Source organism: Embiotoca jacksoni, unplaced genomic scaffold (assembly GCF_022577435.1).
Source record: "Embiotoca jacksoni isolate LCO1_2020_lvr unplaced genomic scaffold, fEmbJac1.0.p SCAF_11, whole genome shotgun sequence".
NCBI classification, from domain to species: domain Eukaryota; kingdom Metazoa; phylum Chordata; class Actinopteri; family Embiotocidae; genus Embiotoca; species Embiotoca jacksoni.
This window is the reverse complement of record NW_027185241.1, coordinates 3,807,770-3,835,608: the sequence shown is the minus strand read 5'-3', so window position 1 is coordinate 3,835,608 and position 27,839 is coordinate 3,807,770. Positions and strand designations below refer to the sequence as shown.

The 27,839-nt window shown below is 41.1% G+C and overlaps 3 protein-coding genes across 10 annotated transcripts in view; all 3 read left to right on the top strand.

The window, feature by feature from the left end:
• arhgef1 (Rho guanine nucleotide exchange factor (GEF) 1) overlaps positions 1–13,239 on the top strand; it is a 42,780-nt gene extending 29,541 nt beyond the window's left edge. For 3 of the 5 annotated variants that reach the window (XM_069142362.1, XM_069142361.1, XM_069142365.1), the window contains 18 exons: positions 227–388; positions 1,530–1,714; positions 1,818–1,964; positions 2,330–2,412; positions 2,798–2,923; positions 3,071–3,185; positions 3,582–3,682; positions 3,864–3,938; positions 4,017–4,092; positions 4,619–4,786; positions 4,896–4,983; positions 5,075–5,182; positions 5,296–5,348; positions 5,459–5,602; positions 5,724–5,846; positions 7,125–7,309; positions 7,872–7,976; positions 9,948–13,239. In XM_069142362.1, coding sequence (XP_068998463.1) covers positions 227–388; positions 1,530–1,714; positions 1,818–1,964; positions 2,330–2,412; positions 2,798–2,923; positions 3,071–3,185; positions 3,582–3,682; positions 3,864–3,938; positions 4,017–4,092; positions 4,619–4,786; positions 4,896–4,983; positions 5,075–5,182; positions 5,296–5,348; positions 5,459–5,602; positions 5,724–5,846; positions 7,125–7,309; positions 7,872–7,946 — 2,014 coding nt within the window. In that variant the 3' untranslated portion in view covers positions 7,947–7,976; positions 9,948–13,239. The remainder of the gene's footprint in view (positions 1–226; positions 389–1,529; positions 1,715–1,817; positions 1,965–2,329; positions 2,413–2,797; positions 2,924–3,070; positions 3,186–3,581; positions 3,683–3,863; positions 3,939–4,016; positions 4,093–4,618; positions 4,787–4,895; positions 4,984–5,074; positions 5,183–5,295; positions 5,349–5,458; positions 5,603–5,723; positions 5,847–7,124; positions 7,310–7,871; positions 7,977–9,947) is intronic. The other 2 variants (XM_069142363.1, XM_069142364.1) reach the window with 2 other exon arrangements.
• Positions 13,240–13,602: 363 nt separating this feature from the next.
• cd79a (CD79a molecule, immunoglobulin-associated alpha) lies at positions 13,603–16,391 on the top strand. The gene is made up of 5 exons (XM_069139023.1): positions 13,603–13,735; positions 14,193–14,516; positions 15,183–15,298; positions 15,565–15,627; positions 15,837–16,391. Exons 1-5 carry the CDS (start codon positions 13,696–13,698, stop codon positions 15,960–15,962), a joined length of 669 nt encoding a protein of 222 aa, XP_068995124.1. The 5' UTR covers positions 13,603–13,695; the 3' UTR covers positions 15,963–16,391.
• A 235-nt stretch (positions 16,392–16,626) lies between these two features.
• The window catches only part of lipeb (lipase, hormone-sensitive b), a 29,407-nt gene continuing 18,194 nt past the window's right edge, over positions 16,627–27,839 (top strand). For 2 of the 4 annotated variants that reach the window (XM_069142357.1, XM_069142356.1), the window contains exons 1-3: positions 16,627–16,751; positions 26,016–26,257; positions 27,057–27,341. In XM_069142357.1, coding sequence (XP_068998458.1) covers positions 16,661–16,751; positions 26,016–26,257; positions 27,057–27,341 — 618 coding nt within the window. In that variant the 5' untranslated portion in view covers positions 16,627–16,660. Of the gene's footprint in view, positions 16,752–20,673; positions 20,715–26,015; positions 26,258–27,056; positions 27,342–27,839 lie in introns of all 4 variants that reach the window. The other 2 variants (XM_069142360.1, XM_069142358.1) reach the window with 2 other exon arrangements.

Below are 27,839 nucleotides of genomic sequence, written 5' to 3'. Positions count from 1 at the left end.
CTGACTCCATACCTACCCTCTAATTTATTTTCCCTTCTAACATGTTTCCTGTTATTTTCATTGTCTTTTGGCATCCCAACTTTTTATTCTTCTGCCTCTACACATTTGTTTCCATCTTTATTATTCCTGCTTCTTTTTTCCATTCTTTCCACCTGTCTTTATTCTGTCTCTGTCTTTTCTCATCCTCCCCCCATCCTCAACCACTTTCCCCCCCTCCCCCCTTCAGTAGGAAAGTGGCACGCAGCGAGAGTGCCCGCGTGGACCGGCACTCGTCTCGGCGTCGTGGCTCCTCTCGGGCCAAACAGTCTCGCTCCCGTAGTGATGTGGACCTCCAGCCACCTTCTACCAACACAACACCTGCCCCGCTCACCCCCCAGCACCTCCATCCGTAAGATGGGCAAACCCCCTCCTAATGCCTCTCTGACTGGAGAGGTGCACAGCTGGGACAGACAAGATGTCAAATACTGACGGATGAAATAGAATCAGTGCTGCAGTCCTGTAATAGTAATCAGGAAGCAATTAAACAAAATAATAGATAATATTGATGGCCAGCTTGCCTCATTCAGAATTATTAGAAGGATCGCTCTAGAGGTGTATTTAAATTGATCTTCTGATAAGGGAGTGGTAATTCATGTGGAGGAGTGCAAATGATTTTTAAAAGGCACATATTCTTCACCTCCTGTAAAATGAATCAGTCAGGCTGACGGTTTTATTGACAATAGACTGTCAGATTAATCTGTTTCTCATAGTTCATCTGTGCTGTGACGGACAGGGAGTGAGTAACAGCTAAACAGCCCTTTCATTTCCAGTGAGAGGTCAGACACGCAGCTCTTTAGGGGAATGATTATTGAGTCAGGTTAATATTGATTATCTGGTCAACATGAAGTGCCAGCCCCTTATTAAAGGTTAGCTTACTTGAAGTCTGCAGAATGTAAATCCTGACAACATGGCCAGTTGTCAGTGTGTCAGTACCTAGAGGGGAAGGTCTTGAAAAACAGTCAAGGATCATGTGTAGGCTAAGAGAAGTCACCTTTAGAATTTTTTTTTTCTCTGTCATTCATAAAAAAATTCATCGTGATTTTGTGCCTTCAGAATTTATAATTAGTGTTATACCTAAAGCCTTTTTTCAGTTTGGTTTAACCTAAACCATGACCTGCTTATGATTGTAAACTGTCAATAGCTAGTTGGCATGCTGATTTAGGAAAGCAGTATTAATCTCTACATGCAATCACTACCCAACATTAATGTCAGATTCTACTTGATATTATCGTTAAGCTACAAGGATCACAACATGACATTGATAGATAGCTCATCAGCTAGATATTCTGTTGAGCTTTTTAACATCCTTAAATTAATCTAATGTTAAGATGTCCCTGGTGTACGTTTAAGAAGACAAGCAGCTGCTCACAGCTACTGTTTCACGGCCAACAGCCTCCACTCCTTCTGCCAGACTATGTATCACATTACTTGATACGTGGTTTCAGTTGCAGTAACCATTCTGAGCTACTGCTGCTCCATTCATTCCTCAGTGCCGACGGACCAGTTTTAGCTCCTGAAGGGCCTGGCCCCATCAGCCCCTCCCCACAGCTCGAGGAGATGGAGCCACGCCTTCTGGAGTTTGAGCAGGACCCCCCTAACTGGAGGGAGCAGGCCTCTCCTGACGCTCTGTCCAGCCTCAGCAAAAAGGAGACCAAGAGGCAGGAAGTCATCAATGGTGAGAAGAGGCGAGAGGAAGCAACACATGATGAGAAGAGAATGGATGTTTTGGAAAATCTTCTCAACATCACTCGTACTGTGCCCACTCTCTCCCCTCTCAGAGTTGTTTGCTACAGAGCACGCCCATGTGCGAATGCTTAGCGTCCTTCAGATGGTCTTCTCCAAGCCGTTGGAGAGAGAGGAGCTCCTGACCACCAATGAGCTGGCTACCATCTTCCCCAACCTCGATGAGATCATTGATATGCACTGTGAGTGCTGCTGCAAAAAGGCCTTTCTGACTTGTGTTTGTGTCCTGAATATAGCAGCCTACCTTCACACAACAAGCAAACCATTACGCAGTGAATAGTATCTGAACTTAATACTCATTAGGGGAAACTGTAACTGTGTGTACAACCTGTAATTTCATCATCAGTGATTATTGTACGTTTTTTAAATGTATGGGCAGCAGACAGAGTATTTTAAATTCTCACCCTCTTTAAATACTGCTATCAGTACTACTGGTATTAGCTCTGATCTTCTACATCTGTTTGAGATGGGACAGTGTAAAGGAGACGGAGATGCTCAGTGTATACTGAAAGTTAATGGTGTGTTTGTCTCTGCCTCTGAATCTCAGATAACTTCTACGAGAACCTGAAGAAACTGCGTTTGGATGACAGCTTCATAGTGAAATCCATCAGCACCACAGTGTTCAACCGAGTGAGTCATCATTATCTCTCTCTAAATCTCATCATTCAATGTTTCTATTTACTCTCAGTACCTCTGTTGCTTTCAGGAACAGTTGAACATAATTTGGTGGTTTCACAAATGATGAAAGCCACCTGTGAGAGTAAAATATTGACTACAGTAGCACCTCTATTATATTAGTCATCAGTGTTTACTCTCTACACTTTCCAGTTGTTTTTCAGTTTGTCCGTCTCTTTATTTCTCTCATGCTTTACTCCTAGCTAGCACAACACGGTGTCTGACTGTAACGTGTGTGTGTGTGTGTGTGTGTGTGTGTGTGTGTGTGTGTGTGTGTGTGTGTGTGTGTGTGTGTGTGTGTGTGTGTGTGTGTGTGTGTGTGTGTGTGTTGTTGTTTCAGTTTGGGGGCACAGAAGGCGAGTGGTTCCAGAAATTGACAGCCCGGTTCTGCAGTCATCTGTCGTGGGCCCTGGACCAGATCAAGAGCAAGCAGAGGAGAGAGCCACGCTTCAACTCCTTCATATTGGTACGACGCGCACACAGACGGACTCAAAAATAAGTTCTTAAGGGTTTTAACAGAGTGACATACATGGATGCACTCACCGATGCAAGGCCATGCAAGAGCTCACAGAAGTGGCTTCACTCGGACTCTGTATGTGTGTATTAATCCCAGGAGGCAGAGAGTAAGCCCCAGTGCCGCAGGCTGCAGCTCAAGGACATCATTCCTATAGAGATGCAGAGACTCACCAAGTATCCACTGCTGCTGGAGAATATTGCCAAAAGCACAGGTGAGTGGGGTCGTATGTGGGTCACACCCTTGTTTGTGTGTCAATACACAACCTATGGCATACCGACACAAAAAAATAACCAGATTTTAACAAGTCAATGAGAATTGTTCCCCTTTAACTCGATGTCAGGTGTTTATTACAAGGCTGATACATTGACTTGTAAATATTGACGTATATATATTTGTATTCCTTAATGACATATTTTTAGGTAAAAAAAAAAATCTGATTTACTCTTTGTGCCAACATGTAGGATGCAACATGCATATAAACCATTTGATCAATCAGTTACTCTCTGCCCTAGAGTGTTTTTAGTACATTCCTGATTTATGGCTTTTGTTCGTCTTCTGCTGTGAAAGCTATATTTTCCTCAATTCTTTATTGTCCGTCTCTCCACAGAGGACCCGACAGAGAAGGAGAGGATCCAGCAGAGTGCAGAGTGCTGCAGAAAGATCCTCAACCACGTCAATGAGGAGGTCAAAATGATGGAGAACTTGCTGGTGAGAAACGTGCAATCCACCCCTCAGCAAACTGTTGTGTAGAAATTGAGCCCCAATTGGAGTCGAGTAAATTCATTTTAAGACTTCTGAAGGCCTCTGCTTGTTAGACTAATTCTGATTCAGTGCTATGCTGTTAGACAGAGGACAGTCTGAACCCCCTAATTGCGCTCTCTGCTCGCAGACTCTGAAGGACTACCAGCGTAGATTGGACACATCAGGGCTCAAACCCATTAATGAGCTTTATACCGAATATAAGGTAAGTTTATGAAAGTTAGCCATTTACAGATGTTTTTGTTGTTATATTTTTCATTATTCCCTCCTCTGTCTTTTCTAGAACATTGACTTGACTCAGAAGAAGTTGCTTTATGTAGGCCCTCTGACCTGGAGAGTCACCAAGGAGAAGGCTATTGGTAAATATATGCTTGTGTGTAGATGTGTTGAAAGTGGTATTTTTTGTGCCTTGCTTTCTCGGCAACAGACATTTTACCTCTATTATAAAAACATTTTAACTAAATGTATCAATTTATTGGTCCACTCATGCGAAACTCATACTATATTTTTTATTTAATGAAAGTCATTTTTAATTTATCCGCATCCGAAGTGCCAAAAAAAAAACTAAAGCAAATGTCTATTTTGGGCTAAATTGATATACGTACTTCTTTTTTCATTTCCCCTTTTTTTGAATTTGTATATCAGAATTTGTCATGATAGGAAACCCAGCTGTGCTGCAGATGGCTGACTGAGGATATGGTGGCTTCCCCTTTTATACTAATTCAGTCCAATTACCTAAACCTCAATGCAATACAAGAAAAAAGACCAACACTTTAATTTACAAATCAAAAACAAAATAGGCTTTGAGCTTTATAAACTGTATTTGAAATTGGTAAAACATTTTTTCACTGCCCTGTCTCACTCCTTCTGCTCCGTGTCTCTCAGAGGCGCAGTGTGTGTTGCTCGGGGACCTGCTGGTGCTTTTACAGAGGCAGGATGACAAGATGGTCCTCAAATGCCAGAGCAAGAGTAACATCGCCGTGCAGGAGGGCAAACAGATGCTCAGCCCCATCATTAAGCTGGATTCAGTCTTCCTCCGTGAGGTGGCCACAGGTTAGCTGCACACAACAGCGCAGTAGTTTCACAGATAAGTACAGGTCACTTCCACCGTGAGATCAATATTACTCAGACTCCCAATTTCTGTTTTTTCCTGTTCTGTCAGACCGAAAGGCTTTCTACGTGATATTTACCTGGGACAGCGGAGCTCAGATATATGAACTAGTGGCTCAGACTGTTGCAGAAATGAAAACGTGAGTGTCAGAGACATTTGTACAGACTAATCATGTTTGCTTCTGGAGTTAAATCAAAGGATGAGTTGCAACCTTGTTTTTGTGTTTTCAGTTGGACTGAGGTGATAAAGTCAGCAGTGGATGAACTGAAGAAGAGTGGAGCCCCTATGAGGTTGACGCTGCCTCATGGAGGTGGAGGAGCTCCGTTCAGTCCGTCCACGTATGTGTCACTGAGTGTGCATATATGATGTCTGTTGGAAGATAAATTCACTGCCTGCCAAAGTTCACCCATCTCAAAATATCTCATCTCTTTTGTCATTTTCTCTCCGTCAGGCTGAATGCCCCCTTGAGCCCAACTGAGAATGGAGGTTTGAAAAGCAGCAGTGGTGAGGCTCCAGTGCTTTATCAGCCCAACACTTAATAAATAGTACAAATTTGCCAGTGTTATACATTTCTGAAGGCACGAGCGAAAGTTAAGCCTTGTCTCTGTCTGTAGATCGAGATAAGGACAGCTTGACGGATGAAAAGTCTACAGATCCCAGGCACAGGCTGATTGATTTCCTGTCAGATAAAGGCTTTGATTTGATAGGCCACTCCAACAGCGATCAGGAGAAGGTGGCCAGCAGTGCTTTGGATGAAGGTGAACAGAGGTCTTCCTTGCACTCCTGTCGATTATTTGTGAATAACTGTTGTTTTCGCTCTCTTTCATAGTACCTTGCTTTTCCATCTAATGAAACCCCTGAATCTGTCTTCTCTGTCAGTCATGTCACTGAAAAGACTGCTGATCGGCAGCATCACTCTTTCAGAGGACTCACAACCTGATGAAGAAAATGAAGAGCGATCAGGGAGGCCCGGTCAAGAAATGGATAGCTGTCAGTCGACAGGTAAGCTTGTGGGTTTTATTTAAAGGAATACTTTTAAAAATACACCCATTCGATTTCTTTCAGAGACATACATAAGAAGCTCAATACGACACTTATGTCTCTGAGCCAAAGAGCCAGCAGGCTATTAGCTTAGCTTAGCATAAAGAATGGAACCAAATAGGAAAAGTTGTGTTTGTTTCATCCTTAAGTTTGAAGTAAGAAACTATTTCTTGGCCTTTAGCAATGACTTCCTGGAGTCTTTCCAACACTGTAACATTACTACAGAGCAAAGTTGGCTGTTATAGCCTGTTTCTAGTCTTCCTGCTAAGCTAAACTAACCGTCTCATGGCTGTGAATTTATATTTAACATGCAGCTGTGGGACTGTTATTAACCCTTCTCATCTTGTCCTTGTTTCGAAAAATGTTGAACTATTTATTTTTTTAAGTCATGTTTAAAGTTGGTTTGAATCTTTGGCTGTGTAGCTTCTTTGCTTTGATGGAAGATCACATATTGTTGCTTTTATAACTGATCCAGTGCTTCATAGATTGGAAAAAGGGCAGCTTGTATGGAGCTTGTATGGACCCTGAGAGGTGAAACTCAGGGCAAAAGTGCCCACCGATCACTTGCTACCAATAGTCAGGCTTATTTGCTGTGGACTAATGGTAACAGTTGAAGGTGACTTTGATGACAGTATCAACATTTTTATCATTTTTTCACAAGAGTCATTTGCATTTTTATGACTGTTAAGTCATAGGAAAGGGCTTTGGGAGATTTTAATTGGTTTGAATATTTGGCTGTGTAGCTTCTTGGCCTTGATGGAAAATCACATATTGTTGTTTTTATAACTGATCCAGTGCTTCATAGATTGGAAAAATGAGTGTTAAAAATACCAGCTACTTTTCCGCACCTTTTTGCTTCTGCTTTATTGTAATGTCTCAAAACTACTTGCATGTTTTAACATAAAAAGGGTTATTAAATACAAACAGTACACTTGAAGTAGTACACTCATGAATAGTGTTAATTTATTCTATCATGGTAGAATCCATTATCCTTAAAATTCTAAAAAACAGGATTATGAGACTAATGTTGCAGTTAAATGAAAGTGAACAATTCCCAATTAAGTAAAGCAGGATTACATGCAAGCCTTCAACTTTATGTGGAGTAACATTGTGACGAGCAACTGGTACCGCCCAGGGACTTTCTACTGCTACTTATCTCTTTCATTGACCAGAATTTACTATAACTTAAAAAACACAACTGACTGCTGACAAATCTTAATTGAGTCTCTTCGCCCACAGAATTAGGTCCAACCACAGACAGAGGAGCTGAGCAGGTGAATGTCAACACTTGTGAAAAAGAGGCTTCAGAGATGAAAGGAGATGAGGAGAGGAGCATCAGTGCGCCCCTGGTGTTGACCCAGGAGAGGATGGAGGAAGTATGCAGGAGGCTGCACTGCCTGGAGGCACAGCTAAAAACTCTACAGGTGAGCAGAGAGGAAGATGGATGAGAATATTGAGGAAAAAAATGTGAGCAGGTAGTATGACGGGGGTAAATAAATATGTGAGCCATAACAAAAGATGGGTGCTGACTGGAAAGAGAAGCAGAGTTGGGCATCAAGGATTTCAGCAAGGATAACTTAAGTAAGGAGCGAGTGGTGGGCAAATGGGGCCAAATGGCACAAAAGAGAAGCTAGAGAATAGAAAACCGTTTAACTGCTGCTGTTATTGCTTCGCTGAAAATTGCCTTGTGAAATTGGACTTCTCTAAAAATGGCTATTATGTCCAGCGCTTTCAATGGGATGTGTCAGAGAAGCAGCGAGGGAGACGAAGAGAGGATGTTGAGAGGAGGAGGTTGAAGTGTGCGTGTGTGTGTATATATATATACATATATATATATATATATATATATATGTATGTATGTATGTATGTATGTATGTATGTATGTATGTATGTATGTGTATGTGTGTGTGTGTGTGTGTGTGTGTGTGTGCGTGTGTGTGTGTGTTTTCTCAGTTCCTAAGTTGATATTGATTTTGAGTGTTGCAGACTGTAGAAGAGGAGCACCACAGGCTGCAGGAGGCCCTCTCCAAGTTTTCACTGGCGGGGGGTAACTTCCAGTAAGATACCATCACGCCACCTGCTGGCCACTAGGTGAGAACACTGGGGCCTTATTTACTAAAGGTTTGCGTGTGTAAAATCACGTGCAAACTTCACACCACTCACAAAAAAATGGCCCAGCTGATCTACTAACAATGTGCAGGGAGGACTGCGTCTTTCAAATATGTAATTTAACACACGTTGTCCATTTTGCGTGTTTGCCTGAATGCATACGTAATATTGGGCGTTTCTGCTTGAAGGTGCAAAATACTGGGAGAGGAAATGCAAATACAGACATAAGCACCCGCAATTATATTTACTAAACCTGAAAGTAGAAATAGGAGAAGTGATTGCGTGTGTATCTTAGTGCGACTGAAAGGAACGTATTCATCAGGTGCGCAAATCTGGAGACACGGCTGCTCTTATTGTGGTGAGAAGGAGACGCAGAGAAACCAAACAATATGTAGAGAACATGGTTTTACACCTGTGGAAACATTTTTAGAGATGACAGAGGGACAAATTATTCAAACATTTTGTCTTTCCAGAGATTACATTTTTTGAGTTATTGGATTAACTGACTGATGATTGACAGCAATACCAGCAATTAAAAAAACTTCTTACAACTCAGCATTTTCCTGCCTCTGGGTCATTCCAGCTAATTGCTGCTTGGATATCCCACCCAGTCCCGTTAGTCAGGTTTGCTGTCACAGGTCCTGAATGCTCTGTCCTCCAGAATTTACAGTTAGCTTCATAGAGTTCACGAGCACTGAATGAAACCAAGTCACCTGCTCATCACACAAAGAGCTGCACCTGCTGATCGGTGTTTGTTAGAAGCATCACATCCACCGTACCTCCGGTTTTATTTGCCAACGTTTTATCATAAGCCGTTTTTTTTCTTCTAATATCTTGCCATCTTCTCATAATTTCCTCTACTGATCTTTTTGTTATTCCCATTGACTTCCTCGCAGATAATCTCCCGCAGAGCGTTTTGTTCTCGTTATTGGCCCCATTTAAGTTTAGTAATTTCAATGGGATCAGATTTTCGTCCTTCTTTTGCGGTCGTTCTGTTGGCTAGAATTCACTTTAACACACGCAAACCTCTCATTTAAATACAGCGATTTGCACCTGAAATCAAAGACACAATTACTCTTAGTAAATCCCCCGCAAAGCAGGTGCAAAATGTAGCACCCTTTATTTGAGATCTTAGTAAATCCAGCCCTCACAGTGATGCTAGTGTCGTCATCATCAGGCATAGGTTTCATTTCAAAACTGGAGAGATACAAGATGTTTTTCACCCACCTCCAAAAAAAAAAAAAGATTGCTATTTCCTGCATCAGTCTAGAAAATATTAACCTGATCAAATTGGATTTTGGGCTTCTAATAAGAAAAGGTCATAATAATTCATTAGAGAACTTTAATTGTAAAGCACTTTTCACTTGCAGAAGTCACTACTAAGATGCATAAAATGTAATACTGTAAAATACCTAATAATAATTTTTTTTTAAAAAGGATGAAATAAACAAACAGAACATATAAACCAAAGTAGTGCTAAAAGGTGAAGTATTTTTAATAACAGAAATACAACAAAATACAAAGTTCTGTGTAAATATTTGGATTCTTAAGCCCTGATAAATGTCAACAGTCTTAATATCAAGCTGTGTACGGCTCACATTAATTTCTGAGATAAGTTAGGGCGGCTTGTATGAAGCCTGAGAGGTGAAACTCAGGCCAAAAGTGCCCACCGATCACTTGCTACCGGTAGTCAGGCTTATTTGCTGTGGACTACTGGTAACAGTTGAAGGTGACTTTGATGACAGTATCAACATTTTTATAATTTTTTCACAAGACTCATTTGCATTTGTATTACTGTTAAGTCATAGGAAAGGGCATTGGGAGATTTTTGTGAGGAAAAAGTATGAGGAATTAGAAGTTTATGCCCTTGTTCACCATCACTTTTTTTTTTTTTTTACTTTTTATGTTATCTCACATTTAAATGTGTTCCTCATTATTTTTCTTCGTGTTTAGGTTTTTACTGGTGCTGGTTTGGACTGAGTGACTTCCCTGGAAATTCCTGAATCCCCATACATCATGCCTGGACCTTTGCTGCATTATTTGTTTGTCACAGCTGCCATGCAGGAAGTTTTCTGCTTGTTGGACGGGAGGGGAGGGCTTTTGCGCACAGTGCAGTGTGTGCATGTGTATGTGTGTGTGTCTGTTTTCATGCCTGCTTGGTAGAGAGCTGTACAGAGGAGAAGAAGAAGGGAAAAAAAAGAAACACCCTACTTTTGAGTGGGATGTTATTTTTGCAGAGAGGTGCCAAAATCAATGAAGCAATATTCTGCTGTGATAGAGATGCTGCCTAACAAAATGTAGTGATTTTTCTCTGCTGTAACACACATGCGCACACCAGAGACATGCACGCTGGAAAATACACGATGCCAATAACCAATGTACAGTAAAGCAGTAAGCCTTAGAGGGCCAATGTAGCATTAGGAGATACATTGAAATACTACTGTTGATATATCGTGTTATTTCTGGTCTATGCCAAAGTCCAACAGCGATGCACTTTTTCTGATCAAAACATGTTGAAAACAAACTGTTTTTGCAAAAATTTTGAATTTAACTGTCTTCAATTTGGTATTTCAACAGATGCATGCACAGAAAGTGTGTGTATGTGTGTTACAAAGTTTTTCATTAAGGACGTTTTTCTTTTGGATGGGTTCTTACTGTAATTAGGTCACATAAAAACATGTATATTTCATGGCACGCTAGGTAATCTTGCTGTTAATAATGGAGACTTGTTTGTATGTATCGCTTTTATTTATTCCTCTGAGTCCTGTTAGGTCAGTCAGTTGCCTCATCTGAGGGAAACTGTTACAGCATTGGGCCAAGAAGATAGAGCCGGGTGTGAGAGTCGAACAAGACAAGAAAGTGTAATAGAGATTAAGGTAGAGGGTGATAAAGAAGAGAGATGCAAGCATGGGAAGTGGGTTCAGAGGTTGTTGTTGTTGCATTGGTTTACATAGCCGTGAACTAGATAAGAACATGTGTAGAGAACATGAGATTAGAATTTGTGCTCATTGTACTGAAGAAAAATGTAGAGATGCACACAAACATAGAGAGCCCAGTACTACACAAGTGCTCACAAATACAGTCCATTTCTGCAGTGCCATCTTCCTCCAGAGAGGGTTCACAACTCTTCATCTAAAATACAGATTTAAGTTGGGGTTATAAATTGTATTATATTACATTAGATACATGTTATTAGAAAAAAATCTATTCTTCCCAGGTAGCAATAATTGTATGAAAACTGAGCTGCCTTTGTGTTTTGTTGAGCAGTTGATTGTAATTAGAATTCTTGTGATGTAATTTCTCAGTGGCATAACTGTGGCTGTGCACACAGTACCAAAGACATAACAAAGCACCGTTAGATCCTCATTTGAGCTGTAATTTTCTTAATGAAATGCCTCACCTATAGAGTACCATGTGACGAAATGCTGATGCAAGAGCAGTGCAGCATGCACTCAGCAGCAGATTTTCCTCTCCCCAAACACATGGCAACTTAAGTGAAGGGATTTCAAAAGCGCACAGAAGAATGAGTTTGTGGGTGTCGATTGGAAGAAAAAAAAAACACTGAGTTTTTGATTCTATAATGAATGTACAAGTAAATACCAAAATGAAGAATGTTAGACTGTTCAAGTAGAAGCTTTAGGTCTCTGATTTCTTGCAAACATTTTAGCGTCATTCACCAGAAAAACAGTGAATGAAAATAAAAATGTTTGGCTCACGAACTGTAAGTAGAAGCCGGTGTGACTGCTACAAGCTGTACTGTACTGTCCTGCATAGAGGACTGGAGACCAAGCACTGTTAACACCTTTGGTACTAAATTGAACAGATGGGACCCGATCCTGCTGCAGAAAAAAGACGTGGCAACATTACAATGAAGCCAAATGAGGATACAAAGGAAATGTTGAAGGTTTGGTGGAAGGAAAACTGCAGTCTCATTCCAGTGTCACTCTTACCAGCACTGTAATCATGATCACTTCCTGGTATGCATTCTCATCGTTGTTGCCACAACAACTACTGCTTCCTTTAAACCTACTGAACCTCAGTTGGCGTACTCAGTTTAGTCGTTTTGAGCTTCACACTTTACAAAATTATATGTTTGTGTTACTGCCATCTTTCCCCATGTTGTCCTCCTAAAAATTGTACATAAAGGTTAGTTTGAAGGAAAACAATGTAGAGAAAGTATGAATTAGCCCTCCTGTGTGTTTGTTAAGCTTGTGAGCTACATACACCTCCTGAAAACACGCTCACCTCCTTGATGGCATAATTTAATTTTTTTCCCTACTGCACGGTTTTATCACAAGTTATTGTCTATTTCATTTGATTTACTTAAACGGGTTGGGGAGTTGTTTCTTTGTTGTTTTTTTTAATCCTCTGGTTTTCCAATGAAGCTTTTGTAATTATGTACTATGCATTTGCTGTGACAGTGAGAGAGTCGGGTATTGTCTGTAACTTGTCTATGCATGAATCAATTTAACAATTATGCAAATATTGTAACCACGACAAACTCCTTTATTTTTGACCCGATCTGTGTGCTTCTCGGCTTGCTCATGGGATACATTTATAGAGATCATCTCAACCAGGGGTTTAACTGTTAAACTTTAGTGGTCAGCAGTCGAAGCCCAGTTACCACCAGCACACAGCCGATGCCTTCACGTTTCACTGGCTGAACGACTGCTACAGGCACTTCTCCTTCAGATGCTTTTCCTCATGTATTCTACATACAAGATGTATAGAAATTGTATTTATAGAGTGGTGCCTTTTTTAAGCTGTTTGCTTCATAAAGGGCTCTTAAGTCAAACACAATCACTGTTGTTTTGGTGGGCTGGTTTTCAAGGGGGACTTCACACATTATGGGAGACTGACCAAAATGACGAATAAGCGGTGAGAGATCTTCCCAGGATTCAGACTGGGTGGTTTCAGGGTCCAGGGCTGTTTTTATATGTTGATATAACTTGGTATACAACACAATCTTTCTCTGCCCATCTCCATTACAGCAGCAGGATTTGAGCCCTCTCTACCACCTCTGCCAGCCAGTGCCCTGTGTAGAAAAGACACTGCTCCCTGTCATACTGGCATCTGCCATCTTGTCTATCTATAAACAATGAATATGCAAGAACTATACTGTGTATTTGGGTTTTGATTTTTTGTTGTTGCGTAAGAGGCTCTTTAATGATGTATACCTAAGGAAATATGTGGTACGTTCTGTTTTTAAATTCTTCATTTTTTAAATAAACTGGGGAAATAATGACCTGTTTTGTCATTTTTATAGTTAACAACTAGTTACAGTTTTATACAAATCTATAAGCTTATGCTTAGGGTTCAAGGACAGTTGGGGGGCTTAACTGGGTATAAAGATAGACCTTAGTTGTGAATAACAGGACCCCATGTATGTTGATTTCTTCAACCATATTCAGTATCTTTACATTCCATTTCCATTTTGAAATATACAGTGTGTATAAAAAGATACTAATGGAATATATATCCTTCACGAAGAAATGCAATATATACTGTTTAAAATGTGTTGTACAGTGTGTATGCAAATATGGGCAAGTCCAAATTCATTCAAGCATAAATCCTGACAGAAAAACACAGCTGGGCAGCTGTGTGCAATACAAAGGGGAAGACGGGGTCTTTGCTGTGTGTACAGTTTTACTTGAATTATATCATTCACTCTTTTTCTTGGATTGAACATTTGCAGAACAAAATGGGGATAGCTGTAATCTTTGTCCTCTACAGCTTGGTTGGTGAGTCAGATTGCATTTTTAAGGCAATAACATTATCTGAAATTCTCTTATTTCAGGGAAAGTGTTATATTTACATGTATATTACATATTTCAGCAGTTGCGATTATCTTCTGGGTTTTGGGGGAATTAGATTTCTCCAGGTTGGTACAGCCCATGTATGTACTTTGTATAACATTTTAACATGTAGCTATTTTTGCATTCCGCTTCAGTGAACCACATTTCCTGTCAAAACAGATGGCTGTGCAATCATGTTGTATTTTTGCTCTGTTAGTTTTGTTTAATTTTACTGTATATTTACTGCTCATTTTATGTATTTTCACCATTCAACTCCTCATACCTTATATGTTCATTATAACTACAGGTTATTTTATGGCAGTGTATGGAGTCATCATGAAATAATTTAACAAATGTGTTACAAATGTACAGAATAACACTGTAATTGCTGCTTCTTCCACAGTGAATATTGCCCAGGCTGAGGTGATATTAGAGGCGGACAAGCCTTTCGAGAGGGTGCGGCAATTTGAAGCAACTACCCTGTATTGCTGCTACAGAAGTGGGACTAAGAACTTGACGTGGGTCAGACATGTTCAAAAGAACAAAAATTGGACCATGGATTTTATGGAGCAGTCAAACCATGCAGCTATAGACTTCCAACAGGACTCTGGCAAATCGTGTGGCAAACTCACCTTAAAATCAGTCCGGCTGAGTGACTCTGGGCTGTACCAATGTTGGCTGAACAACGGACAGGTCCAGACACATGGCACCTACCTGCAGGTCTTCAGTAAGTATGTGGGGGGTTGCCAGCGTGGACCGATCAGAAATGCTGGTCTATATGTGTCTGTCTGCCTACAGAGATGGAGTCAAGCGAGCTCTAAGCACCGCTAACATCTCATAAGCCATAAATCCTGTTAACCTTAAGTCTAGCCAAGATCTGTGTGAGTGGCAGAATCCTTAGATATTGCAGTTTAGGTAATCTTTATATCATCAGGGTGGTCTCATTACAGACTGCTGCCCAGTGATTTACTATAAATAGCACCAAAATTAGATCAAGTTGCAACGAAACAAATGTGTAAAGGCATTATTCGTTCTGTAATGCCATGTTGCATGCCAATCTCATTAAATACACATGGAAAATGTAGAAATGTAAAACCACCAATCTCTTGGTATTATGTGTGATATAACATGCATTAGTTTACTATTACCCTAACCTAACAATACTATCAATTGTATGTTAGACTGTGTTGTTTTTGTAAAGACCTGTTGCATAAGAGATCAATCAATCTCGTATTAAAACTCCTAGTGAGTCTATTGAGCAATTGTTTCATTAGAATGCTTGTTATCCACACTCCAGCTTCTTTTAAATGTGCTCTCTCGCTACAGCAAGACTGACTTGTATTTGCATACCTAAAAAGTTTGTTTCACCTCTGAACCCTTTCTGCATGCCTAGAGCCACTGAGGAAGACAATAAACCTCTCTGAGAGCACAAAAAACAAGATCCTGACAGCTGAGGGATTCCTGCTGCTGCTGTGTGTGCTGGTGCCTTGCGCCACTCTTCTGAGCAAGGTCAGCAGGTCATTTGCTTTATTTTATAACATTCTGATCTGACCAGCAGTTGAAGCAATGGCTAATTTCCCAAATTTCACGATAAAGGTATTGCCTTGTCATTCATGTCAGCACACCAGACACTACTGCAATCTGTGAGAGACTCCTACTTGGGAAGTTCCTACTGAATGCAGCTATACATTTCTGGAAATGTTTTATAATGTTTCTTGTCTTTCCTTAATGGGACGTTGCACCATTTCACAGATTTGCACATTTCTGTTTTTCAGTCAAAGAGGCTCCATGAACTGGAGAAGAAGAAAGCGAAGAGGGAGGAGGAAAATATATATCAGGTGAACGTTAAATGAGTTACATCCTCCTTGACTCAAACATATGTCATGGCAGGCATGTGAGAAACACTTGTGCAAGCCACTTTGCTGAAAGCAGGAACAAATATGTCAAGGAACATAATGGCCTTGTGTCACTAATCACTTTAACACAGATATGTGTTGTTGATTTTTATGTTTAACTTGATTTTCTTCTTCCTCATCTCATAAACCAGGGACTAAATCTGGACGATTGCTGTGCAGCATATGATCAGATTGAGCGCTCCCAGGTACGGGGCCAGTACCAGGATGTGTGCAACAATATGGGAGAAGAGGAAGAAGTCCAGCTGGAGAAACCATGAAGGAAAGTGAAGAAAGAATATTAAGTGTGCGGTATCTTAATATCAGGCTTCTTAACGACGTGGATTTTGGAGTGCTTTGTTGAAAGTTGACATTTACATTTTTTTGCATTTTAAGATCAGAGTTAGTCATCTAAAAAAAAAAAAACAGTAGTTGACAAAATAATCTTACCACAAGGACACAGAATGTAAGAAATGCTGGTCAGATGGTCAGAAATCCATACAGGTAATCGGAAGATGCCGGTTGCTGAGTATGACTGGTGCAAATTTAAAGCTCCAGAGTGAACCTTGTGGTGAGTTCGTTTGCTATCAGCTTCTTTAATGTTCATTTAAATTGAATTTCTTGCATTTTACTGTATGACTTAATTATGTGTGATATTCCTCCCTGTTTTCTGCCATTTCTGTGAGTGCTTGAAGAATAAAATTGTGTCGAAAAATACAACAAATTCCTCTGTAATTTGTTTTAATATCATCACCACAGATTATTTCTAATTTGTAGTGAATCCACAAGGCTCAGATTCACTTTACCAAATTGTACAACCAAGGGCAATGCTGAGATTTTTAGGCGTCATGATTGGCTACTGCACCGCGGCGAAAGTCATTCATTGGCTTCCATTTCTGGCGTGGGGCGGAGCCTCGACGCTGCCAGGTAGGTATGTAGGAGAGACGTGAAAGGCGGTGCGTAAACAGAGTGGGCGAAGATGGCGTCGAACAAGAAGAGCGGTGCGAATGGTAGACTAGAGAAAGGTGTAAATGGAAGACGCTCGTCCAAACACAAAGAGGGTCCAGTGGGTGAGTTTTTCTGTGCTCTAACGACCTTCCCGTAGCTTTTCTCTTTAACAAATCCCCCCCCCCCCTCCCCACCCCCTTTTAGCCGCTGTCTCCTCCCGCTAGCGTGCGTTAGCAGCTCAGCTAGCCGTCATCGGTTAGCCGCCGCTGGGTCTTTCCTCAGCTGCTTAGGTCTTGTGATTATTATATGACATTAAAAAAGAGGAGGCATTGTGGACGATACATGCGTAGAGTGTTACCGAGAGAACCACCCAGTCAACCTCTGTCGCTGTCTCTAGTTAGGAGCAACTCCCTCCCTCCCCGGTCACATTAACGACATGTCCTACCGCTAGTTGTGACGTCAGCAGTGTCAACCTTTTTAATTACACGTGTATTTATGTTTACTTTTCATGTTCTGCGCCTTTTAGTCTCGACCGCTGACACTGACAGGACCCACCTCAACAGGTACTCCAAACGTAAACACGTGGGGGTGGGACTAGATTAGGGAGATTTAGCTGTGTGTCCATTAATTCGATTAAGCGAATTGATGTTAACGCCGTCATTAGTTCTGCCTGTGTGACGTAATGACGAATAGACGGCCTGTGAAAGATGGTCGGAGGCTTAACGTGATGCCGCCTGCAGGCTCTGTGGATCTGCTGTCCGCACTAAACAAACTCCTCTGAACTAGGCCACTTTCTCACAGGAACTGGAACAATGCATCACATTCATACACACCGCCACTTTCACAAGGCTTCCTCAGCTTTGTCAAGTTTCTGTCAATGTTCTGTGTCATTATTCTGCACATTATGTCTTTCCTTTGCAAATAAGTCATTTAAAATGATGTGTTTGTAATTGGCTTAGACCCGTATAATGAGATAAGAGGAGTCTTTTCCCTAATCTCTGCTGTGTAACGTCCCTAACACCTCCAGTTTTCATCAGAACTGATTATCGGAATTATGATTTTCTTTTCCATGAGAGGCTTTGCGTTACACAACTGAAGTGAGCTCTTTATGTGTCGGGTGTGGAGACTTTGTTCCTTGTTTCCTGTTGTTGCGCTTGACCTTGTGTGTGTGTGTGTGTGTGTGTGTGTGTGTGTGTGTGTGTGTGTGTGTGTGTGTGTGTGTGTGTGTGAAGGTACTCTTGTCTGGGAAACAACAGAGCCCCTGCTGCAGGCTCTTCCTCTTGCCAGTGTGCTCTGCTCATAGATTTCTATTTTTAAAACATGCTTCCTACAGATATGACATTTGTAGCGAGTCAGATATCGAGATAGTTTTTTTTTTAAGTCCATGCTCCACTCAGAAATAGGTTTTTCTTCTTGTTTCTGCAGTTTAATGTTTCAGCTTCACTTTGTAAGATGACATATGCACTGTGCTTTGGACTAAAAGGGTGGTTTCACATTCACAGTCAAACTTCTGACATTAAATGTATTTGCATATTCACAGATTCGGGGAATTCGAATTATGCAGAAGTAGATGTAATTTTAGGAACACTACAAATTAATAAGAAATAATATCAGATACGCTTCATTGTTCCAAGCCGAGTATGTTTATGACGTGATGCATGTCTGGAGTGGAGAGTTAAAAAAAAAAAAATTGACTAGATATACCAAAGCTTATGGAAGGAAAACATAAAAAGCCAAGTGGGGGAATTTCTTAGCCTATGACAATTTCAGCAAAATGTTCTTCAAGGCTTGAACCCTGGCTGAGCACTGGGTACCAAGATTCATAGAGAGATTTAGAATCACTGCAAATGTGTACCTCAAGTCTTTCAGATAGTCCGGGTTAGGCACGCAAATGTGGTAACACAAGGGAAAAGTCCCATACATCGTCCAGGACAAACTGATCCTCTAAACATGTGCAATGTTAATCTTACTTGGACTTTAGCAGACCGTCAGCTTTACTAACTGAAGTAAATGAATAGCGATATTGTGCATAGTTGTCAAAATGCATATGTATATACACATACATATGTATATACATATACATGCAATTTTTATTTTTTTTAATTTTTTTTTACAGTGTACCAGGAGGCCAATACATCTAATGCTTTGCTAAAAAATTAAAAAGCACTGTCAGAAAGCACATGAACCTTTTTAGGGCTTTGTTAACAGGCTTTCTTTACCAGATATCGCGCCCTTTCACAGTAGACATTTGACTTCTCAGAGCAAGGAAAGGACGGGATTACTAACAACAATGGCTTAAATCTGTGTCTCAGTAAGCAGTGTGACGGCGAACTAGTGTACCCAACACATGAAGAAAAGGATTAAATGGAATGCAGCCATCATTCATTTTGTTATTTACACCTTTTATTATTGTGACATGTCAAGATGTGAAATAAGCCTTTCAGATCAGTGGTACTCAACGGGTCTAGCCTCAGCGCCCACCATTAGTCATCAAGTTGGGACCCACATTTTTGACCCAGCCAAATGTATTTGACAAAAAACAAACAAACGGCTAAAAACCTCTAAAATACAGGCGGACATCTTAAACTTAAATCTTAAACTAAATAAAACGTCGTACTTATCTAACCCTAACCCTGTACGAATGTTCAAATGAGAGCGAACTACTGAGGTGGCTGTTTGTTTTGCTCGATACTATCATTACAATTGCATCCTTCAAAACAAAATAGCATCAGCAGAAGTTCTGTAGACTTCAGAATGAAAGTTTGTCATTTTTTTTTACATTTTTTTTTTACTGGAAATTGTTTTTCATGACCATATATTATGTGAACCGTTTAAAAAGGCACAATGACCCACTTTTAGATCGTGACCCACCAGTTGAAAACAACAAGTGACACATAACCCTCTTGGTGGCGGTAATAACAAAAAGAAACAACATTTTCCATCAGTGCCTTAGTGGTGTGTGTGTGTGTGTGTGTGTGTGTGTGTGTGTGTGTGTGTGTGTGTGTGTGTGTGCGTCTCAGTGTTCCTGGGAGTGTTTGTGCGTGTCTGTATTTCTGAGTGGGTGAAGGGTCAGCTCCCCCTTTCTTCAGTTATGGGACTGCCATCTGTGATATCAGCCAAAAAGTCCAAACCGATGTCGTGTTGTCCAAGGAAAAAGATTCATCATTTTCCATTTTCACCATTGTTTGTTATCACGTGTTCCCCATGCTTTGCATTCACTCTCAACCCTTAAGTATTTCTCAAGAGTTTGGATACTGCACATTTCTGCTCCTTAAACGAGTGCAAATATCTGTTCAAAGTACTACATTCGGCACTCAAATGTCTAACTGCTGGGATCAACAATATCTGAATCCATTCTTGGGTATTTTTTTGTAGATCTATTATTGCTAGTTGACTCTTGGCCAGGAAAAAATTAAATGGGTCATTTTGGGCTGTGAAAGCAAATGCATTTTTTTTTTTTTTTTTTTTTTTTTTTTTGTTTTTTAGTCCATTAAAACCAGTTTGATCAACTTTTAATCAATGATTACATTTTAATTTGGTGACCTGTTGTAAATATAGAGTCAATAAAATAAAAAAACAGCATTGAACAATTGAAATATTGTTATCATCTCATAACATCATGGTTTTGTCTTCTCCAAAGTTGAAAGTTGTCTTCTGCCAATTAAGTTGAAGGTCACGGGGAGTTGCAAGCTGTCCAGCCAATAGCAACATTGCCCACTGTCACGGGGAGAAAGTTAACTGGGCCGCAGTTGCCTGTCGATTCTGTACCTCATAAAAGAGGCATGGGAGGGACCAACAGAGAGGCAAGAGAAGGACAGCACGTTGGCTCTCAGTAGAATTGATCATGACAAGCTGACGTACGGAGGCTGAGGGGTGAAGAGACACATTGTGAAGACGAGGGATCGACAGACCCGGAGAGAGACAACAAAGCCAATTGAAAAACCCTCACTCTTTCCTCTGTGCCACCCGTCTCCACCTTACTGTCGCTCTCTCTCTCTCTCTCTCATTTTCTTTTCCTCCATGCTCTCATTGCTTTCGTGGAAGAGAGGAGACAGACAAGGACAAAGCCTTGAACTCAGACGCCGGTAAACACTTTTATTTTTTTTTCCCCTTTCAGCTTTTTAATAGTTGCTCTTTGCTATGAGTTGTATGCTACGCCAGAAGCAGAATGTTGGTAGGGTTATGCAAACACTCAATTCACACTATCAGCCACAGGCCCCGCAGGAGTTATTATATGTCTGTAAATGTTGCTGGCGTCGGGTGTTGTACATGACTTATTAATGCCCACTTTCATCCATCTTTAATGTGGAAAGACCAGGTAGAACTCGGTGGTTTCACTGGGCTTACAGTGGACACCTTGTTTCAGTAAAACACAAAAAGAGGATGTTGAGACATGTTATTCTCCAGTTTCAGTTGTGGCCTACAGCGTTTGCAGATGGAACAAAAGGCCCAGGTGATGAGGCCATTAGGTTGGTCAAGCTTTCGCTGTAGTGACGGTCACAGGTGGTATAATGATGGCTATCCTGAGTTGACTGTAATGACACCTTTTATTGTTTCTTTGTTTGAGGCCTTTTTTTCTTTTTCTTTTTTTTTAATGTCAAATAAAAGTCTTTATTGTACCATGGCATGTTTTAACCCAGAGTAAGCTCTTGATGAGATGGTACAGGTTCACCTTACTGTTTTTATTTGCATTATATTTGCATGTGATACACTCCCTGCAGCTGGCTTTAAGCAAGTTACAGAGCAGTTTATGCTTATCCAAGGGTTCGTAAAGTTCAGGCCCAGCTTATTCTGTCAACATCAGGCCGTTTCACTCGCCCAGATGGGAGAATCATACCCCCTGCTCTAATTAAACAAGGTAATTTTAATTTTGGATCTGTGCCCGAGCAGGTCTGAGTGAGCATTGCATTTGGGTGATTACCTGACCACACCAGTCACTGTGTCCCCGAAGGCCACATTGCTGTCACTGTGGTAATGCAGACGCATGGAAGGGTATTTATAGATGCTCTTTGTGCTTTGTGTGTGTGTTCTCTTGGTTTTTCCAGTTTTATGCTGACGTTATGAGTTGCGTTATTGAATATTGAGTAACCGCTTCATGCGTTGTCATGTTGTGAACATTCACGATCTATTCGTAATCCACTGGTTCTTGACCAAACCCTGAGATGGAGCAACAATCCCATTGTTATATACGTGGGTTTGACGTCAGCTTTTGAATTGTATTGAGTATTACTGCGTCCTTTCTTTATTAAGCTTAATATGATCTTGTGTGACTAATGATTGCATAACGGGTGAGTCGATGAAGTCACACAAGTTTTGTCACTCTGATCCACTCGTAATAAACCTCTGCTATCTTTAAGACTCTGTAAAACATCTGCCCAAATGTAAAATTCACTTCATTTCCGTAGTCCTGTACAGCCTGGTTTTCTTTGTAAATAAGGAAGTCTAAGTTGAACCGCAGAGAGAAAAACTGTGATGCTGTCTTTTTGGAGACAAATCCATCAAGGCTTTAATAACACAGGTCATTACTTTACATCTATGGAGCTGTTTATAGGAACTGGGTTATGCTGAGAGGTTTTCCTAACATTTTGACCTTCGCATTTATATGAATTGGGATGGCAAAATATTAGGGCGTTTAAACGATGCTCAGTTGGTATTAAGGGGCTCAAAGTGTGCCAAGAAAATACCCACCCACCCCTCCCCCCCACCATTACACCACCACCAGCCTGAACCGTTGATACGAGGCAGGACGGATCCATGCTTTCATGTTGTTTACGCCAAATTCTGAACCCGCCATCTGAATGTCGCAGCAGAAATCGAGACTCATCAGACCAGGCAACGTTTTTCCAATCTTCTATTGTCCAATTTCGGTGAGCCCGTGCGAATTGTAGCCTCAGTTTGCTGTTCTTAGCTGACAGGAGGCACCCGGTGGTCTTCTGCTGCTGGAGCTCATCTGCTTCAAGGTTCCACGTGTTGTGCGTTCAGAGATGGTCTTCTGCATACCTCGGTTGTAACGGGTGGTTATTTGAGTTACTGTTGCCTTTCTATCATCTGGAACCAGCCTGGCCGTTCTCCTGTGACCTCTGGCATCAACAAGGCATTTTCGTCCAGAGAACTGTCGCTAACTGGATATTTTCTCTTTTTCGGCCCATTCTCTGTAAACCTTCGAGATGGTTGTGCGTGAAAATCCCAGTAGATCGTCTGGCACCAACAACCATGCCACAAAGTCACCTTTATTCCCCCTTCTGATACTCGGTTTGAACTTCAGCAGGTCGTCTTGATCATGAATACGTGCCTAAATGCATTGAGTTGCTGCCATGTGATTGGCTGATTGGATATTTGCATTAACGAGCAGCTGAACAGGTGCACCTAACAAAGTGGCCGGTGAGTGTATATCTTGAAGTTCGGATCAGGGAAATGGTTTGTTTGGCTATAATTGTAGATTATCACCCCACTGTCAAGTATCATTTGAATAGCACGATGTAAATTCTGTTTTAGCGTGGCATTTCTCTTGAAATCATGGGATGAGCTCATCCCAGATGGAGCAACATGGTTGAATTGATTAATGGTGAAATTAAGCCTGAAGTTTTTTTCATTAGGTTTTACATGAACTGAATGAACTTGATATTGTAATGAATAACTCCTCTCCACTGCAGTGCTGCCTCATATAGTCTGCTCTGCAGATTTGTTTTGGTCCGTCTAGATTTCCCCAAGCCAAGGAATGCCTCTTTTATTCAATGGGTCATTCACCATGGGCTTGAGGGCAAACACCGGGTTTTTTATTTTCAGATTATTAGAACTATTTGGGTTGTGATGGAAACAATCAGGGTTGATATGTGTTGTATAATGAGATAAAGAGTGACTGATTGATTTCTGATTCGTTAAAAGGCAAAGCTGTAACATTTGGGTTTTGAGTTGGGTGTGTTCAGATGAGGAACATTTTCCAGGCCAGTTCTACCAACTTCCAAACATTTCAGAGGAAAGCTGCGTGACTTGATTCAATCATTAAGTTTAACATTTCTAACGGCTACAAATTAGCATCCAATAAAGAATAATATACCTGTTGTGGGGGTGTCTTGTGTCTCGAAGGACATGGGGGGGAAAATAGTTCTCCCTGGAAGACGGGAGGCAGTTTCAAGCAGGGAAATGAGCAGACGATGGTTTGAAATTATTTTTCATGCATTGTTAGAAGTTGTCGAGCTGGTAAATGTCTCTTTGCAGATGTGAGGAGGGTGTGATTCCTTCCAGCAAACTGAAACTGTCTCTCTGACTACTCTTCCTGAATGGCTGGTAGTAGTAGAGTAATTGTGCGATTAGGGTTCAATTATTTCTTTGACCCTCAAAACAATATTTCATACATTCTGTTCACTTTTTTAGCACGCGTAGGCAACCTCTGCTCCTCATCCCAAGATGTCGCTTTGGGGCTCGACAAGAATTCACTGTGGTGTTTTTAAATTTTGTTTTCACTTTCTGTATTGCTTTATTGCAGTTGAAGGTTTGATAACACAAGTTCGGGGATGGGTGCGAACTCCTTAGGAAGCTAATGCAATTTTCTTCTTCATTAATTAAGCGTGATTTTGCTAATGATAATTTAACACCGAAAAGGCAGATTATTAACAGTAGTTGAACTGATCACTGTCTATGATCTTTTTGTAATAACCAAATGAGCATCAGTCCTCAAACGTAATTGGATATCCTCATCAGTTACTATATTTTTTTTCTTCTCTGTGTCTGTTTGTCCCCTGACGTTCTCCCCTTTCTCATCTACTGGGGAGATGCTTTTGTCTTAGTTCTTTTTTATTTGATTCTCTTGTGCCCATTGTCTCTTCGTCTCTTCCCCCTGTCTCTCAACATGCCTGTTACCCTATACAGTAAGTACCAGCTAGTTCCCAGGCGTGTTATGGAAACGGAGGTCTCGGGTGACTCAGCAGGGCTAGTGCTGGATCTTTGTTATGCTATATTAGGGTAGAGATATGAGCGTACTTGGTAAACACACTCAGCTGTGTGTTGTCAGCTGTATACCTCCCTTTGGGACTCCTATTGGAGTTTGTTTATGTGTTTTTGTCGGTGTATGACTAATCTGTGTTTGTTCCCAGCAGCATGATGTTCGCAAAGAGCTTTTGTCTTCTCCTCTTGTTCCATGCATGTCTGCCGAGATCTCTGTGGATTCTGGCTGCTTAGTGCGGGTTTACATCATTTAATTTCATGGCTTGCTTAACACGTTTCAATCGATGAGCTTCCCTACACCAGGCTACGGGGGCTTTGTTAATAGGACTGAGTGAACATTTTGTAGGATATAGCCAATGATAGCCCACTTGGTACAGTTTCTACATGCTGATTACGGCTTTGGTTGTGGCGCAGAATAGTTATCAGGGTGCTCCATTTTATGCTTGCAGGATCAGCTACCAGCCAACAGTCAAGTTCAACTACAGAAAGTAATGCTATTATACCTTTTGATTTCACAGATAAAGGTGTATACATTTGACATCGGTTGTGTGGTGTAATAGCTAGCAGGATTAATGTAGAGCAGAGGTCTTCAACAGGGGGTCCACGACCCCTAGGAGGTCTGCAGAGGTACTGCAGGGGGTTGTGCAATTTTTGATTGATTATAGACAATTTTTCATAATTTTTAAATATTTTTTCCCCCCACAAATTTAAATATCTTTAAATACACAGTGGAGGCAGAAGATGTTATGTTTCAGTCAGAAATGCACACATTCAGCGACACACAGGAGCTCTCAAGCTGGACACAGGTTCACTCACAGCGTGAGACTAGCCTGGACCTGTCCTTCCAAGCCTCCTCCACACAAAGAAGAGGACCCGCCCCTATCGCTGCTGTGCCAATCACAAGGCCGCATGTTGCATGCTGGCTCTGTCAGGTTCCCTGCGATTGACCGAGAGCCTATTCAGTCCCCAGCTGACAAAGATCCCAGACACAAGGACGCACACTGCAATATTATTTGAAAAGAAGATACTGTTGTAAAAAATAAAAAATAATAATAAAAAAAATGACATTTACTTGTTTAAAATAAAAACATGAATATATGAACCTGTGTATTATTTGAATAGCTTAGTATTGAATGCACAATAACAAGGTATGTTTATGCATCACACTAGGCCCAGTTTAATATAAAACACAATTTTATACAATATATATAGTATGGGGGTCCCTGCTCCATCTCTCTATCAGTTTGGGGGTCCTTGGCCTGAAAAATGTTGAAGACCCCTGATATAGAGTATTAACATTATATGTCACTTGCCCAGACAAAAAGAACATTTCCACTTAAATAAATAGTCACGATCATTATGTATACTCGCTGGAGCACACATAAAACAAAACCCTTCTCTGTTTTGTGCTCTGCCTATCTCCTTTGTTTCCCTGCTCCTAGTGATGGACACCAAGGCAGTGTTCGCGGCCCTCTACAGCGTGTGCGAAGAAAATGAAGTTTTCTTCTCGGGGGGAGCCAAGGGGTCGCAGGGCGATGCAGCACGGCGGCTGGTGGAGGCCATGAATCTGATCAAGCAGCACGCTCGCGGTGTGGAACCGATCGTCTCTGGCTTTGCTGCCGTTTACCATCATTTTGACTTTGACCCACACATACCTGCCAATGGCTATCGCTCACTGGTCAAGGTAGGCTCTGGGATGTTTTAAGGTCTTTTATGTGTGCATGAGTCAAATCTTGGATCTGTGTTCTCATTTCATCCCTGACGCAGCTTGGTGAATAATATGCCCCAATACCGCGACACATTCTTATTGATATTCTCTTAAAACTCCCAGCACCACTTTGCCTTGATATCGCTTTGTTTCAAGGTCAGTCCATTTATTTCACAGATTGATTATATGTTGCAAATTGGATCAGATAAATCCCGCCCGTGCAAAATATCTACCCCTACTGTACCACTGTACTTTATCTTGTACAGTTATTGACAAAACATCATGACCTTCAGTTGCTGCAGCCCATCACAACTGAATGAGTCTAGCAGAGCAGCAAATGAGAGCCGCTCTGTTTTCTAGCCTCTCGATTTCCACATTTCTAATCCTTTTCATCCCTGCAGTACCACTCTCACTAATCTGTAACACCCTGGTGATGCAGCAAGTATTTTTACATGCTCGTATTTCAGGCGCGCTATCACGCATCTTTTTTTTTCTTTTTTTTTTCTTGCGAGCTTGCCACACTAATCTTAATTAAGCACACCCTGAAGACATACTTCTTTAATGAGTGCACAATTGAAAAGCTGTGATTTGCTTTGTTCTAACGCAAAACACGATATGGATGCGCTTTATATCCATTTAATATCATCCTTAAAAGCATTTTTTTAAATTTTTTTTTTTAAGTTCATAATGCTGATTTTACTTTGGCATTTGGAGACGGTAGCATGTTTTCAAAGAACAGGTATTTTATTGACACATTGTTCGTACTGTTTTCCAGGTCTTGCGTTGCTGCCTTCTCCACATCATCCAAAAGGGGCGCTACATTATAGCCAACCGCCGCAGCATCTTCTTCCGCCTAGCACATAATGCAGCGGAGATGGAGGCGTACTGCAAGGCCCTGTGCCAGCTCCGCGCCCTGCTCTACCTCGCTCAGCGCATGCTGCACGACAACAGCTACGGCAACCTCTTTTTCCAGGATGAGAGTGGCCTCAGCGAGAGTTTTCTCCGTGAATACGCATCCATGCACAAGGGGTGCTTCTATGGCCGTTGCCTGGGCTTTCAGGTAAGATTTGCGGGGTGGCACGGTGATGGGTAGTTTCATAAATTGTCCAAAACTGGAATTTTAGGTGAAGCAACAATAGGACATTGGGAAGAAAAGGAAAAAAAAAAAAAGCGTAAAGCTGGTATAAGTAGGGGTTAGAAATATAAATACATTTTCTAAAATCAAACAAATCAAATTTCCAACAATACAGAGAAAAGTTAGACTTATTAATTCTCACATTTCGACAAGCAACTTAGCGCACTCATACCTATTGTTCAAACAAAGGTCGCTCACATGTTTATGTCCATAGTACATTCTGCAGCTGTTTAATATATTAATACTTGTTATGTACAGAATAAAACTCCCTACAGGACTTATAATACCTGGGAACTAGTTTGTCACCAGCTGCTTGGACACTGCCCTTCTGATACCTTAGAACATAGGGATTGACTTTAAAAAAAGATGTTGAAGTCAGAAAAGAAGTACTGAGTGACTCGTGTTGTTCAAACCTGCAGATAA

What these genes read in the sequence shown, in the direction of transcription:
- cd79a (XM_069139023.1), top strand. Translation starts at nt 13,696, where the DNA reads ATGGGGATAGCTGTAATCTTTGTCCTCTACAGCTTGGTTG. An exon ending in GCGCCACTCTTCTGAGCAAG is followed by an intron (nt 15,299 to 15,564) that starts GTCAGCAGGTCA and finishes TCTGTTTTTCAG; the next exon opens with TCAAAGAGGCTCCATGAACT. An exon ending in AGGAGGAAAATATATATCAG is followed by an intron (nt 15,628 to 15,836) that starts GTGAACGTTAAA and finishes CTCATAAACCAG; the next exon opens with GGACTAAATCTGGACGATTG.